The 13,355-nt window shown below is 42.3% G+C and overlaps 1 protein-coding gene across 1 annotated transcript; it reads left to right on the top strand.

The window, feature by feature from the left end:
• Positions 1–801: 801 nt before the first annotated feature.
• Positions 802–9,522, top strand: znf366 (zinc finger protein 366). Its single transcript, XM_041937181.1, has 7 exons — positions 802–937; positions 3,529–4,563; positions 4,771–4,938; positions 5,118–5,268; positions 5,913–6,104; positions 7,864–8,038; positions 8,122–9,522. Exons 2-7 carry the CDS (start codon positions 3,536–3,538, stop codon positions 8,736–8,738), a joined length of 2,331 nt encoding a protein of 776 aa, XP_041793115.1. The 5' UTR covers positions 802–937; positions 3,529–3,535; the 3' UTR covers positions 8,739–9,522.
• The last annotated feature ends 3,833 nt before the right edge of the window (positions 9,523–13,355 follow it).

Below are 13,355 nucleotides of genomic sequence, written 5' to 3'. Positions count from 1 at the left end.
CACTCTTGCCTCCTAGTGGCTGTGTTGACACATTTAATCTATTTGTGGATTCATTTTTCATTTTCTGTCACTGTTTTCATCTGTCGGGCTCTGCAGGAGGTGGACAAAATAACAGAATTACCTGTTATGCAATGTTGTGCAATCCATTATAATGACTCTCCAAACAGGACGCCAAAAATTACCATTTAGAAAGAATTTAAAAAAATGAAAAAAGGTTTTCTTTAAGAGGAAAGGAGGAAAAACTGAACATCAGAAGTTTCACAGAGGTGCTGTTTGTTGCAGGGCTTTTCGGCTGGATTGCGTTAAGTGTTAATGTTATTGTGCACAGCCCCTGCATGATAAACACTGTGCACTTAACTGATTGACTATATACCTTATCTGCTGGAGACTAAAAGACCTGAAACATATTTTTCTTTTTTATATTCCATCTAAAAACATGAAAGATTTCATTCACTCTAGACGAAATTGGTCATTCTTGACATGCACGTGTTTGAGCTGTATAAAGAGAAAGGCTGAGATCATCTGCGGCATGTCACTTCACAGCTGTTAAACATTCAAACTGCATTGTTTTGCGCATCAGATCTCGCCTCCACGTTTCTCCAAAAGCTTTGCAAATCCCCATTTCATAGAGAAATGGAGATGTCTATCTAGTGTTTCCTTATTTTTCTGCAGGAAGGCACAAGGCTTGTTGACTTCCTCTCCCCTCCCTTCCTTCCTTCTCTCCGAAGGTACTCATCTGAAAAATGAGAACAAAGTGATTGTTCCTGTTCTCTTTCTTAAGTCACTTCAAATGCTATCCGTGGACGGGCGGCTCATTGTCAGGAGGCTTGCAGTGCGAGCAGGAGGCAGAGAACGCAGGTACAGGTACAACAGCAGCAGCTGCAAGCAGCTCTTCAGCCACAGCATCACAGAAAACACACTCTGCTACACTCAGCTGGTAAGTTCCACACACAGACTTCGCTGCCGCCTCACACTAACACTCGCTTACATGCTACTGACTGGCACATGAGGAGGGGCTTCGGTTTTTATGGATTGTTTGGAATGCATTGTGTGGCAAAGTACAGGCTGGGGTCTCTGCACAGTGCACCTTAAGTGGGAGAGGATAAGAGAACGGGATCAGACACAGGCGAGCATATAACACTGGCTGGAAGGGAAACACTGAGCGTTTCAGTTTGCATCTGAAGCTGTTTCAAAATCTTGGGAAGAAACCAAAAAACTTTCCTCTGGCATTCTGCATGTGGTTAATCTTTTCTATACATAACTGATCACAAATTCACATCCAAACACTTGTGTTCCTGCAATGTGCGTTTCCAAGTTCTCAAAGTGTGTTTTTGCAGAAACAATATCACTTATACTGATGTGGTTTTGTGAATTTATCTGAAATCTCTGCACTGATCTTTATCTCATGAATCATCCTCACTCGTTGTCATCATCTTTTTAACATCACTCAGACGTGATTCAATCATAAACTGGCATCTGCATGTGTGTGAATTTGGATGTCTATGTTAAGAGCTGAAACAGTCAATTAATTGATCAGTCAGTCCACAGAAAACAAACTATTCTGTTAACTGATTAATGGTTTAAGACTTTTTTTAAAGCAAAAATACCAAAATATTCCCTCTAAATCATGAGAATTTGTTGCTTTTCTTTAACTTGTGACTATGTGTCAAAAAGACATTTTAAGATGTCCCTGTGGGGTTGAGGAAACTGTAACAGCCACTTTTCACTACTTTCTGACATGTTTTGACCAACATTGACACAATTATCTCAGAAAACAATCTGCAGATTAATTAATTCTGATAATAATCTTTAGCTGCAGTGCCACAGATGGTAGCATGTGTCCTTTGTGTGCACTATTACGCTGGAAAAGTAGCTGCACAAGTCACAGACAGTAAAGTAGAACTTGTGGTCATGATACAATATGGCTCTCAGCAGTTTCTCATTGATAAGCACTGAGCTATTTACAGAAATAGAATAGATACGTACAACACTGCTAAACACAATTTGGATGTCATGCAGAAGTAGTCAGACAGTTCCCCTCTTAGTATCATCACCTTTTCACCAATGACCTTCATCTAACCGGTGTATGCACATGGAAACTGCAGTGGAGCAGTTACTCATAGCTATATGACATCCAAACATATCAAAGTTTTATGCTTTTTTTTATGCATTTAATCAAACTCAGACTTCAGGCTGCTCATAGAGACACAGATCAAAAAGATCGCATAGCGTTATCAGCGGAGAAGAAAAGAGGAAGTTCTTCCTGGCTATCAGTGGAAAAAAAAAAAGATGAACAGAGCAGAGAGAAAAAACAGGGAGAAGCGAGAAGTGTGCGGGAGGTAGAGGTGAACATTTCACAGATAACTTCCTAATTTCAGGAGAGGAGAAGATCTGTGTGAAAGCAAGAAGTGAAAGGTTTCAGGTTGAACACCAGAGTGTGTAGGTGTCGGTACAAAGCTGTATGTGTGCCTGGTTACACTCCATCAGGATCAGTTTCAGGTCATACACAGAAACCAGACACAGAGGGACCGAATGCACTTTGCTCAATTGTTCCACAAATGATGTTTCTGGTTTTGGGGGCTGCAAGTAAAACTAAGCAGAGGAGGAAAGCAACTGAACACATTTACTCGAGTACTGTACATAAGTATAATTTGAGGTACCATTTGCACTCTATTCATCTACGTCACTACATCTCAGATGAAAATGTTGAACTTTTCACTCCACCACATTTACCTAACACCAACAGTTACTCGTTCATTTTCAGATTAAGATCTTATTTAAAAAGACACATGATGATCTTATAAAATAAAAATATATTGTTATATATTATACTGTTATATTATTGTTAAGTCAGCGATTCATAACTTTGCCCCCTTGTCGGTGAGTTTTTAGCAGTTTCACCAAAGAGATGTTTCCCCTTTAAACATCTCAGGCTGTTGCTATTAAATATCTGATTGAGGCCCAAAGACATAAACGTATCTAATATTTTACAAAAAAGCGAAGATTCAATCAAAAGTCCGAAAGGTACTTTAAAGGGACTGAAACAGTTAAAACTGACTCCACCGCCAGTCACCAGCTACAACATGCATTAACACATCATAAATAATTTAATGATTCCATATAAAGTGACACATGAGTCTAGTTTAAAGACAAAAAGGTCAAATTCAATGCAGCAGAGCAGCCTTTTTAATTCCATGCATTATTCTTCCTTATCAAAACCTGGCATCTACATTACCCACAATGCAACTTGACTGCAGACGGTTCAGTCTGATGTTATTTTTTCATTTTCAAACTTGAATTCTTCGGACCCACGCAGCTCAGATCATCACATTTCACACTGCTTCCTCTGGAGCACCAAAAGACTTCATACAGCTTTTTTCACATGTGCAGCACTAGGGCTCCCCGTGACCTGTAAACAGACTTTGATGTGTTAAGTTGGTGGAGTTTCCCTGTAAGTAAGGGCTCTGAATACTTCTTCCACCTGTAACTAAGGACATTTAACCATGTCTTGTACTCCTTTGAACATAGAAAGAAGATGGAAACAGACAGAGTAAATTTCCCATCAGCAAGAAGTCCTCCTCTCAGAGATGACCCAAGACAGGCCTCTCAGCACAGCTTCTACCTACGGCCACCTCCGCTCTACATTAAGCCCCCAAAATTCTCCCCACCCAGATACCCCAGCACATCACCCACCAGAGACACCTACAGTGCGTTCAGCCCACCTGCTTTCTTTCCCATGCTTGGCCCCGGTTACGCCCAAAAGGAAGGATCCCAAAAACGCAAAAGAACTCCTTTCAAAATGGACGCACCAGGAGGCGTGTCTCCTGAGAGAGGAGCAGAGGAGGCAGACGAAAGAAGCAGTAAGAAGACGGTGGACCTCTCCCACATCCCCTTCTCCCTTGCACCTCGCCCCATTCCCTCCCCATCTCCATCTCCTAAGCCCATCCCTGGCATGATTGAGCTAAACAGACTGCAGCTTCATCACAGATCACCAGGTATGAATCTACCTGTGCGGGTGAAACAGGAGCCTCTCAGTGCTTCCCCTGTTTGGCCTCCCTCCCCTCTCCTCCTCCACCCTCCCTGCTTCCCATCTCTGCACCACAGCCTCTTCCCATACCCCTTCTTCATGCCCGGCCCTGTCATGCACCTCTCCCCCGGTTCTTTCTACCCAAGAGAGGACCTCCACCCCAGGCATCACGACCGTGACGGACCTCCACGCGGTGGGACAACCAGTGCTGAAAAGCTTGGTCTCAATGTCCACGTGGATGACAGTTACTACGTAGACGTGGGAGGAGACCAGAAGAGATGGAAGTGTCGTATGTGTGAGAAGTCCTACACCTCCAAGTACAACCTGGTCACGCACATCCTGGGACACAACGGCATCAAGCCACATGGATGCCACCTGTGTGGGAAGCTGTTCAAGCAGCTGAGCCACCTGCACACACACCTGCTCACACACCAGGGCATGAGGCCCCACAAGTGCCAGGTGTGCCACAAGGCCTTCACTCAGACCAGCCACTTGAAGAGACACATGATGCAGCACAGTGATGTGAAGCCATACAGGTGCATGTTCTGTGGCAGGTTTTTTATCAGCTGTCACAACTTATCGTTCAGTCTTTTGTTTTTTGTCCTTGTTAAGCTCTTTTCAGAGCATTTATTGCAATGTTTAAACTGGAGTCAAATCCCTTGTATGTACACACCTTCTTGGCCAAGACAGCTGATCCTGATTCATCTTTTTATCCTAATCATTTACACACTTTGCCCCTCCAGCTGCAGTGTGTGCGGCAGAGGTTTTGCTTACCCAAGCGAGCTTCGCGCCCATGAGCTGAAGCACGAGAAAGGCCAGGAGAACGTGTGTGTGGAGTGTGGTCTGGATTTCCCCACCCTGGCCCAACTGAAGAGGCACCTGACCGCCCATCGTGGTCCCACCTTGTACAGGTCAGCACAATAAGCGTTTGCTAGCAGTAGCTTCATATTTCAATATATCAACCTTCTCATTCAGCTCTCGGCAAGAAAGCAAACAAGTACATCTCCCAAAATGTTGCACTACTGCTTTAGCATTTCAGTTCTCTATTTGGCTCTGTGACAAGGTTGCCGTATACCTGTTGTCCCTGCAGGTGCGCCGAGTGCCAGAAGACTTTTCAATACCCGAGCCAGCTTCAGAACCACATGATGAAACACAAAGACATCAGACCGTACATCTGCAGTGAGTGTGGGATGGAGTTCATCCAGTCACACCACCTGAAACAGCACACGCTCACTCACAAAGTAGGTTTAATTATGAGGACAAAGAGAAGACGCAGCATTTGTCACTGTTTTTTGACAGGAGTTGGAAGCACTAGCATGGCTTTTTTTTGGCATCAGGCAGAGTTATCAATTTTGCTGTCACACCAAGACATTTCCATTAATCCTTGTGTACACTTTGGATAGTGAAGTTGGCTGACAGAGTTTGGACCCCAGCCTAACAGGTTGTTTTGGCAGCCGTCGCAAAGCAATTTCCCCATAAATTCTCTCCTGAAGCTATTTTTAACTCCTAAACATCCAGTTTTCATCTTTTATTTCCCCTTTAGTAGCTTGTACTTTTAGTAATCTGATTCCACACTGTTTGACAGCACTCTATGGAAATATGCTATATGAGCTTGTACAGTCTTAACTGAAGTAGTACATTTACACTGATAAAAACCAAGGCTTTGTGTGTTCATGGCTGCACCTTTCCATCAAATAGGTTTTTGATGTCTTGGTGTCATTTCATCCACCTTTCCCAAAACTGGTATCTGTGTGAACTGTGGCATCTCCACTGAAAAATGACATTAAAATAAAGCTCAGTAGGATTTAAGCGATTAAACTAAGATGAGTTTTAAGCAGGAGTCAGACTCATTGATTTCTCACTTCCACATTCTCTCGTTCTTCAGGGGGTGAAGGAGCACAAATGTCGCATCTGCGGGCGTGAGTTCACCTTGTTGGCCAACATGAAGCGCCATGTCCTCATCCACACCAACATACGGGCCTACCAGTGCCACATGTGCTTCAAGAGTTTTGTCCAAAAACAGACTCTCAAGGCTCACATGATTGTCCACTCGGACATTAAGCCCTATAAATGCAAGGTTGGTCAAATTTCACATACCAGGACCACAATCGATTCCTAACCTTGGTCAAGAGGTTGTTGTTGTGATCGTTACAACAAACGTCCCCTAACCTTAAGAAGGTGTTAATTGTTAAAAACCACAATGCTTAGCTTAGCTTAGCACAAGAACTGGAAACAGGGGGAAACAGCTAGCCTCTCTGTCTGAAGGAAACAAAATCTGCCTATTAGCACCTCTAAAGCTCATTTACATGTTATATTTCATTTCTTTAGTCTGTACAAACTGTAAGTAACACATTACAGGGGGTTATGTGGCAGATTTTGTTACTTGGAACAGAGACGGCTACCTGTTTTCCAGCTTCCAGGCTTTGTGATATGCTAAGCTACCAGTCTGCTGGCTCTAGCTTCAGATTTAGCATGCGAATGGTATCAGTCTTTGCCTCAGCAGAGAAAACGTATCAGCTTATTTTTCAAAATGGCAAATCATTCTTCAAGATCCACTCCTTTGGTGTTTGGATAAAGGCACAGAGACTCCGGGCGCTGTCATTGTAAACCTAATAAACCAATGCATATGAAGGATTTAAGGCTAAGGCTAAGGATTTCACCAGTTTTTTGGAGTCTGTTTTGACCTTGGTGTTTGGTACGAGGACTCAGACGATGACCAGATAGCAATGAGGCTTTTGGCAGGAGGACCCTCCTTGTCCATAGGAAGGATATCGCCGCACAAACTGCCTCTCTAACAATGGCCCCCCAGCCTCCCCGGAGAACAGGGCCCTCAAATAGATTTCATCTCGCTTTCTCTGCTGCTGGAGGGAGCTTCCTGTTTTCTCACGGTCCTCTTGGACAGTTTACAGTCCCTCTCTCCTCCTGAAGGAAAGGACCACCCTAATAAAAAAGAATGCAGAGGAAGGACAGCGCAGGAGTTGCCCTTCCCTGTTCTCCTCCTGGCCCTGTCTCAATGTTGCTTCCTCTCTCTCTCCCTCTTTCTGTTTTTCTTGTGTGTGTGTCGGGGAGTGAGGGGAAGACAAAGAGGAAAAGAGGAAAACAAGGATAGAAGGAGGGAGAAAGGGTGTGTCTGTCCATGTATATCTGCACATTCATTCATGATTGCGTGCAGCTCTGCAACACGACAAAAAAAAGTCATTTAACAAAGGAGTTTTGGCAGGGTTAAAAAAATAGGTGGGTGGTGTTGGCCTATTGTTTTCTATCCTCAAATAGTGTTTACTGAAGCCAGCGGTGGAAAGTAACTAAGTATATTTAGTCAAGTACTCTGTTTGCATGAAAGTCAGAGTGAAACAGAGAGAACTGAGAACTGGCATTAAAAACACTTGATTAACCTTTTACTGTGGAGTAAATGTTTTACACTTTGGTTTAAAGGGAGAGTATCAGTTGACCTTCCAGGAAATGAGCTTATTCTTTGTCAGGAGTTAGATGAAAACACACAACTCATCTGCATGGTAAATATGTAGCTTGAGCCAGCAGCTGGCTAGCTTAGCTTAGCATAAAGACTGGAAACAGGGGGAAACAGCTAGCCTGACTATGTCCAAAGGTAACAAAATACACCTGCCGGCACCTCTAAAGCTCACCGATGAACACGTTACGTCTCGTCAGTTTAATCCATGCGAAAACTGAAGTTAAAAAAATGACAATTCATCACAGCTGAGTTGCAAGGAACTATACATTAGAAATCAGAATGCACGGCACGTACATTACTGTTAATGTTGTTTAAAAACATTTGTTAAATGACAGTTTACCGCACACTCCTCTCCTCTGCCTTTCAGCTTTGTGGGAAGGAGTTCAACAGAATGCACAATCTGATGGGACACATGCATCTCCACTCTGACAGCAAACCCTTCAAATGCCTTTACTGCCCGAGCAAGTTCACTCTGAAGGGAAACCTCACCAGACACATGAAGGTCAAACACGGCGTCATGGACAGAGGGCTGGATGAAAGATGTGAGGCTGCACATGATGTTGCTGGTGTACACATTTTACACACAAAAGTCGCTTGATTTAATTACTCATATCTCTGACTTCAGTGTTTAGGCAAAGAGGACGATTCTGCCTGTCCACTCCCATGGGCCTCCTCACCCACTTCAGCCAAGAGGAGCCGTTTGACCTTTCCCAGAAGCCCCCGGGCCTCCGTCTCTCCCAATCTGATGGCGAGAGCGTCCCTGGAAGCTCGTGTCAGGAGGAGGACGAGGAAAGTTTGTACAGAAGGAGCCAGTACAGCCCTGAGGTGGACCACCACGAGCTGGAGGAGAGAGGGCAGGGGTCTCCAGGTGAACTCAGGCCAGGGGAGAAGCAGAAACAGATGTATCATCATGGTTTAGATGAACAGACATATGAGAGGGAGTCAGCAGCAGAGGGGCACGCTGTAGATCCCAGAGGTGAGAAGGTGCACCTCTTACAGTCAGAGGAGACATCCGAGATGGCCTATGATTCTGATTTAGAGCTAAGCGACCAGGTGCACCACTATGAGACAAGCCGTAGGCAGTCGTATTGTTATGACTCCGATTCAGATCTAGAAGATCATCACCAAGAGCTAGAAAGCAAACAGCAGGCGGACGGCTTCTGTGACGCAGCAGAGACGAACGAGAGCAGATCAAGAGAAGGCGGGTTGATGTTAGTTACGGGTCGACAGGATGAAGAATAAGACAAAGAATGAGAAAAATTTGATGAAGAATGAGAAGAAGATGCAGGTTTTATGGAAGGTGGATGGGTTTTTTTGTTGACAGGAAAATGGAGAGGATGTTCAGGAGACACACCCCTGAGGAGAGAGGAGGGTGTGTAGGTCTTAAAATAAAACTCTGTATGGAGGATGTGGTATAGTATCTTAGCACAAGACAAGAGAGAGGAACATATCGTGTTTATTAACAGAGCAACTGAAAGACAAAGCTGTGAAGCATACTGCCCGTGCAGAACATATCGACATATCAAGGGTTAATGTGCATTTGTGAGTGGAAAAGCAGGATTAAGGTGTAGCTTCTTTTTAAATAAAATGCAAAAGTATATTTAATACGTTTTTTTAATTTTTTTTGCAAGACTGACTCAAATATACAACTTTGCTTTAACTTGTTTGTGTAAATCTATGGTATTAAAATAAAATAAGTATTATTGCTCGAGCATTTGTGCATGTTTTTGCATTTTTGCATTATTTTGTTATTTTTGTTTGTGGGACATTGTGCCCAAAGTAAGAAGTGGGTGTAGTAATGTTTTGTTGTTGTTGTTTTGATAGATATGACAAAGCTTCCGTTTGTCAAATTCTTTGGGTCTTCATGAAATAAACTGTGATTTTGTTCTTTTTCGTGTTTAGATTTTTCTTTTTTTTTTTTTCATCTATATGCCATTGTTAGATCTGTTTTGATAGGATGGCTGTTTTTATTGCATGGCAGTGTACTGGGGGTCACCTGAATATGATGCTTCAAAAATAAAAGCTTGGACACATGAACCCGTGCGATGAGCCTTGCAGTTTGTGTTTTCAGACGCCTCATAAACATCCCTGTGACTGTTTTGCTTAGACATTAAATGTCACTCCTCTTTGTCGAGCCAGAGATGATTGCTGCGAGTTTCAGAAAGCTTGCCTTTTCTCCTCCTGCTTCTCTTTCAAAGCAGAGGAAGAGGAAGAGAAAACACCTCTCCCCTTCTCTCTTTTAGGCTGTGATCAAACAGCAGTGACGGACACAGTGGGTGTCCCAGACAAAGGCTTCATATGTCTGTATGACTCAGAATAAAGCATTGTTTCTGCTCATTGCAGAAGCTCCACTCAAAATAGAAATACTACTGGAATGAAGGAGTGCCTAAAAACAGGGTTTTTATCACAAAGTGGAAGATGTATTGTGAGACGGTGCGTCATTTCGGATATCTCACATGTATCTCATAACTAAAATTTAGCAAAAGGTAATTCAAAGTATCATTTATTGTATTTGAATCCACTGTGTGATTTAAGATCAAGCTCATGGGCTCTAGTGCCACACCGTACCTCACTCCATCGAGCTAGTTCAGGTAAACATCGAACCATTTCTTGTCAGGTTGAAATGCAGAACAGCAGCTTCTCCATTTCTACGCCAGTGACGACCACCGTGTCCAAACGAGTGAAACTGCAAACGTTTTGAGGAAGTTCTCACATCCTCCTCTCCTTTCCTTTCCTCACCTAGATGTTTCAATCCCAACCACTGGTCCAGAGACAAACCACGGACAGAGGATACGCTGCCTCCTATCTAGGATCAGCTCCCCTCAGCAGCATCTTATAGCGCAGTCTCTCAGGAGCAGCATGTCTAACTGATCAAAGGTCAGGCAGCTCATGAACTGAGGTGCTTCGTAAGGCAGCTCCATCCCTCCTGTGTGTTTTTAATGAACTGAAACTGTCAAGCCCAGACCCACAGGAGAACAGGTAAATACTCCTTCCTGACAGAAAATGAAGCATGTGGTGAGAAACGGTTGATGTTCTGCTTTGCAGTGAAAACCAACACGCTTATCGTAAACACGACGAGATGAGGAGATCGTGGCTCATCAGGAAAAGGACAAAATGCAGCTTATGAATCAGTGATTTTAGGCACTTCACAAAGATAATTAGATCATTAACTTTATACAGTACAGGTGAAGCATCACATTTACAGCAGTACTGGTGCATGCTGTGTTAGCCTGAAAAAGCAATGTAAAAACTAAAATTTATTATTTAGTAGTTAAATTTTGCTCCATCCTCGCTTGTGAATTACGAAGCCTTTCCAGGATGCTCCTTTTATACCCAATCATGATGCTATCACCTGTTACCAATCAACCTGTTTACCTGTGGAATTATCCAAACAGGTGTTTTTGGAGCGTTCCACAACTTTCCCAGTCTTTTGTTGCTCCTGTCCCAACATGTTTGAAATGAGTTGCTGCATCAAATTCAGAATAAGCAAATATTTACAAAGATCAATGAAGTTGATGAGGGCAAACATAGTATAGTCTTTGTACTGTTATCAATTGATTTTATATCAAAAATGATTTGCAAGTCATCACATAATGTTTTATTTATGTTTTAACCAGCATCACATATTTTTTTTTTTGGAAACACACAAGATCCACTGACCTGGCCGTTTATCAAAACAAAAAATACTAAATATTTGTTGGTACCAGCAGGTTTTGCTGCTTTTCTAATAACTGAAGGTTTTGGACTATTACTCTGGCAAAATAAGCATTATAAAGCCCTTGCCTGAGGCTGTGGGAAATTATGGCAGACATGTTTCATTCTTTTGTAGACCAAATGATTAAGCTCTCCTTAAAAAATAAATCACATATAATCAGTTATAAATATATTATTGCAGCCTTACACTTGCCTATCTCTTAACCTGATTCCTATCACTACCTTGGGATTACAACACTACACTACAGCACTGAGCGTTTCCTGTCAGTTTTAGCATCATAAAGATTCTGCAGAAACCCTTTAATATTGTTAACAGCTACAGGGGTTAAAGCACTGATTTATTTTAGGTAAAACAAGGAGATGTCAGGTTGTATACTACAGGGTGGTGTTCATCCTGTTACATTCCCTCCAAGATGTAGGTGTTATGTAAGCAGACACATTACTGGACTGCATCTTTTAAATAGGCATGAAGCAAAAGAAGCCAGCAAATGTGTGCATTTATATACAAGATGTACATCATTTTATGTCCTATTGTCAGAACTGATTCACAGATTCACTTCTTCTCTACCAGACCCTCAGTTTAATTATTTACTCTTTTTCTCATTTGGTTAAAATAACCCATTCACACACATTTAAAAAAGTTTTGTTTTGTAATCAACGTCATAACCTTTGTCATTCTGATGTCTATTAAACTATTTAGTAGAGGTGCTGAATGAATGTTTTGGACTTTTTTCCCCCATCTGGCTGCACATATTTTGGGTGCCATTTGGTTTTAACTTTGGCAAATAAAATATGGTCCTGAAACGTAAGCAAAGTCATTATTAATGAGCAAATCTGCAACGATTTTTGTGCCACTGTCTTCCATACCTGTTCAGACACCAGTGTCCTACACAACATGATGCCGTGGCTGTGAAATAAAGAGGAAGCAGACTGGGGCTGCACGTAGCTGAGATACTGAAAACAAACACTTCTGAGTTCTCTGCATCACTGAACCACGTCCACCTTTTTAGATGAGGAAAATAACATGGGAGGAAGTTTCAGATCGGATTTGCGATGAAAACTGATTGCACCCGAACTATCAGCTCTTGCAGGATTAACACTTTGCACAATACCAACAAGAGGGCACAGTAGTATAGCAACAAATTATAACAATAGAATAGATAGAAGAGAATAGAGAATATTAGCATCCGTTCATAGTGTATTCCTGAAAAGATAGCTGCATCCAGAGCTGTGCATGTAGAAATGTTTACTTCCTGTCAGCAGCTGGGGTAAGAGCATCCTGTTTTGCTGGCGAGTGAGAAAAGGAGATGGTGCTAAAATTCTTCCACGTTTTGTTTAACAAAACTGTCCCACCCCAGTCTCAACCTGTCACCTCCTTTGACCCACAGCCAAGGATCGTACCGTAATTAGAGCTGAGAGCTGGAAAACGACTGGAGAACAAAACATTGAGAAGTGGGAGAGGACAACAGGTCAATGGCCCAAATAAATACATGTTCACAGTGAACAGTTTGGGGTGCTATCATCCCTACTGCTGCATTGCCATGGTGTGTTTCTATTTCAGGGATTGTCTTCAGCTTCAGGAAGCAGTCATGGCTTTAAATGCAGTGCCACAGGGCAAAGAGAAGCTGCTGCACTTCTACTTCAGTGTATTCAGTATTCATCTAGTCTTCATAAACAGCGCCATCTAGTGTCAGGCTCTCTTTTTTATGTTAAAAGATTTTTATATTCAAGAGACCTTTGCCTATGATTTAATTTCAAAGCACATTCCTGCAGCACCTACTTTTATTTACCCCAGACAACTAAGTTCTGTGTGCGTTTTACTGATGCCAATCAGTCTGACAACAGCTTTGTCCGAGAACACTGCTCGAGGAAGATAAACAAATATTTCTGTGAACAATTTGTTTTAGGCTAAATATTGACAGATTTTTTTTCTGGAAGAAGTTAGAGAGGACATGCTTGTTTTTTAACATGACTATACCCATTTGTGGTAAATGTGCAGAATTTTGTGAGTGAGAACTAAGACTGATGTATTTCATCTGATGCTGTACCTTGAGATTTGTGTTGAACTTCATATTCACAAATCTGCGAAACATGTCACCATTTTGCAGGCAAATATGTACCCTAAACAAGAACAACAACCTAAGA

Source organism: Chelmon rostratus, chromosome 5 (genome assembly GCF_017976325.1).
Source record: "Chelmon rostratus isolate fCheRos1 chromosome 5, fCheRos1.pri, whole genome shotgun sequence".
NCBI lineage: Eukaryota > Metazoa > Chordata > Actinopteri > Chaetodontiformes > Chaetodontidae > Chelmon > Chelmon rostratus.
Note: the sequence above shows the minus strand (reverse complement) of the source record. Positions and strands in the feature narration are given on the sequence as shown.